General features: G+C 43.4%; 1 protein-coding gene across 1 annotated transcript in view; it reads left to right on the top strand.

Moving 5' to 3' along the window:
- ANKDD1B (ankyrin repeat and death domain containing 1B) overlaps positions 1-1303 on the top strand; it is an 87909-nt gene extending 86606 nt beyond the window's left edge. The window contains 1 exon segment of the mRNA XM_004703671.1: positions 1242-1303. Coding sequence (XP_004703728.1) covers positions 1242-1303 — 62 coding nt within the window.
- The last annotated feature ends 1896 nt before the right edge of the window (positions 1304-3199 follow it).

The following is a 3199-nucleotide window of genomic DNA, read 5'->3' as shown; positions in this document are numbered from 1 at the left end:
AAGGGAGACATCTGTCAGTGTAAGACATGAACAAAAATGTTTATAAATTATCAAAGGCTCATAAGGGAGGGAGGGTGGGGGAGGGGGAAAATGAGCTGATACCCAGGGCTCCAATATAAAGAAAATGTTTTGAAAATGATTATGGCAACATATGTACAATTGTGCTAGACACAATAAATGGATATATGGATTGTGATAAGCGCTATACGAGCCCCCAATTAAAAAAAAAAGAGTGACAGTCTCAGACCCGAAGGGTCAATTCTCCTGTGACCTGTCGCATTCCTATGAGTCAGAATCAATTCGGTGGCAGTGAGTTTGGCTTTGGGTTGGAGCCTTGGTGATATAGTGGGTTATGATTGGGCTGCTAACTGCCCTTCAAACCCATCAGCCACCGTGCAGGACAAAGATAAGGCTTTCTGCTCCCATAAAGATTTACAGGGTCCGACACTCACAAGGTCAGTTCCACTTTGCCCTGTAGAGTCAGAATTGACCCAGCAGTTTGGTTTATGTGTGTGTGTGGAGGGGGGGCCACCAGGGGCAGGACTGCTATACCATCTCACAAGGTTATGGGGTGGTTCCCCCCAAGTAAGACTTGTATTACTTGTAATGACCTTACAACCCTGCAAGTTTAATGTCCTTGAACACATCATACCTCTAGGTTGAGAGGAAGGGGCAGATGGGCTGCTACTGTTGCATCCCCCCCTCTCTGCTAATAGACCTTGCTGTCAGGAAGAAACACTTCGAAACATCAATGTAGTAGGTGGTGTTATAATTCTCACTCAATGATACCCTTTCAAGCAAACATCTGTCATTATTTTTGCTCATGTAGTTTTACCACCAGCTGATACCCTAAAGGCGTTCATTAGGGCACTGAAGCACTCTTCTGCAGGGACAAGACGGTGCGTGGATGAATGGCATCGATCTTCCATGACATTATCTTTAAAACACTGGGGTTGTTCCCTTAACTTGCAATGTGTTCTTTTCCATGAGAGAGTCCCTGGGAGAGTGTGCAGGGCAGATGAAGAGGTGGCTCACTGAAGTGATGAAAGGCCTCCAACTGTGTGAGCGTGGGGGAGTTACAGGGCCTTGCTGGGCCAGTATTCTTGCTTAGCAACTGGGGCAGAAAATGCCAGCATCTATTTCAAAGGGCTGTTGTGGGATTAAGTGACTAATAGGGCCTGGTGCATAGTCTTTAATGAATGTCAGTTTTACAGTGAGTATTATTCTGTTTCTTTCTCCAGAAAAGATCCGTCAATTCAAAAGTGAAACAGACTCAAGTTTCAAGAAATGTGCAGTTTCGTAACTGCTGAAATTGTGTTCAAATGGTTCTCCACTCAGCAGGCAGCTCTTCACAGCCCCAAGCTCTTCCAGCCACCGTGCTGGCTTTCTTCTCGGCGACGGGGACAGGGTCTTCCAGTGGATGCAGCGGTGCTATTCGATTCCCCAAGTGCTGCAGTGAAAAGCTGAAGTCTGTTTGTTTGGGGCTTGCTTATTAAGGCAAGTTGCACAGGATCCTCCCACATCTGTCATTTGATGCAACATACATATAATCTAGGAAGGTTGTAAAGCATCGTGCTGGCGGAAGCTGCAGCACGGCATCTGGAAAAAGTGAAGCTTTTAGGACAGGCTGACATGGTTTTGGATATGTGTTTTCTCCCTTGCCATGGAGACAATGTGAGCATTTGAGTATCTTGATATCGTTGGAGTTCTCAGCCCTCTGGTTTCCCTCTCTACAGAATGGGGGAAGTATCTTCCTATTCCGGGAGGCAGGAACAAGGATGAAGTGAGAAGCCTGGTAAATGCTCAACCTCATGCCTTTCATACTGAAACCATTAACTGTTCTTTCTGTTGAGCAAGAAAATCTAGCTTTGGAAATTCAGTCACTTTTGGCTTTAAATAACTCATGTGTATAATATGTTATTTAGAAAAGACTCAAGTGTATACTCATACTGGTATATTTATATATACATATGTTTATATCTTGGTGATATAATTACAGTGACTTTACTTTTATTTGTATTTTTTGGTACTTTCCACTTTTTTTCTGAGAAACTTATGAAATAAATGTGAAATCAAGTTATGCGCTTGTTATCCATTTATGTGTAAATTCATTATAACTTAAGACTCTCCATTCTCAGCTTTTGACCCTAAACTTGCAGACAGTAATATGCTCATGAGCATTTGCCATCCAGTGACTATCATGAATTTATGGTTTTACATTTTTGCCTCACGTTCATGGTCCATGACTGGGTTAGGAGTTCTGAATGCTGAAAACAGGCAGCAAGTTCACAATTCATAATCGCTTTTGTTTCAAAAGTCACTCAGTGAAAAGCCTAGGCCCCATCTGTTTCTCATTATGCCCACTGATACCCCTACCTTCTTAACAAAACATATGCAGGTGTGCCCCAAGCAGCCCAGACAAACAAACACTCCGGCTCTGCCTGGTTGCTGTGTCGCCATTGAGTCCGCTCAGTCCTGGAGACCCCATGTGTTCAGAGTAAGCATGCTCCACATAGGTATGGTTTTTTTAATCATGCCAATTTCAGAGAAGCTCTCTGCTCCCCCCAACCCCCGCCCTGCCTTGAAGCTTTTATTGCCTCTGTTGGATAGGACACAGATTGTGAGAAACACAGGTGAACTTGAAGAGACAATGCAGATGAGATTCAGTCAAGGTAATCTTGGTTTCCAGGTGTTTGATATGCGGACCCTTCTAATTTTATACATTTTACTATTAAAAAAATTACATTTTAAAATGTGCTCCTGTTTTGACCTTTGGCAAAAAGGAAATGGTGGCTCAGTTTAAAACAGTCAGCGTGGAGGGCTTTCTTGGAATGAAGGCCGAAGCACTCTGAGAAAGCCACTCGAGTTGTGCATCTTACACTCATAGAGTCACTTAGACACATTCATACACAGACACACACAATGCGCTGTGTAAGCGGTTTGCAGTACAAACTATTCCCTATATCCAGGCTCTTATCCTCAGACTCATCTAAAAAACAACAACAACAAAAAAGCCCCAAACAAACAAAAACCTGAACTAAGTTCAGAGCCGTTGAGTCAATGCCGGCCCAGAGTGACCCTGTAGGATAGAGTGGAACTGGCCTCTGAGTTTCTGAGACCGTAACTTTGTTAAAAAAATCATTTTATTGGGGCTCATGCAACTCATATCACAATCCGTTCCTACATCCATAGTGTCAAG

This window comes from Echinops telfairi, unplaced genomic scaffold (genome assembly GCF_000313985.2).
Source record: "Echinops telfairi isolate 266 unplaced genomic scaffold, ASM31398v2 ScPeMD7_7469;HRSCAF=8507_1, whole genome shotgun sequence".
Lineage (NCBI taxonomy): Eukaryota > Metazoa > Chordata > Mammalia > Afrosoricida > Tenrecidae > Echinops > Echinops telfairi.
This window is presented reverse-complemented; position numbering and strand designations above follow the sequence as displayed.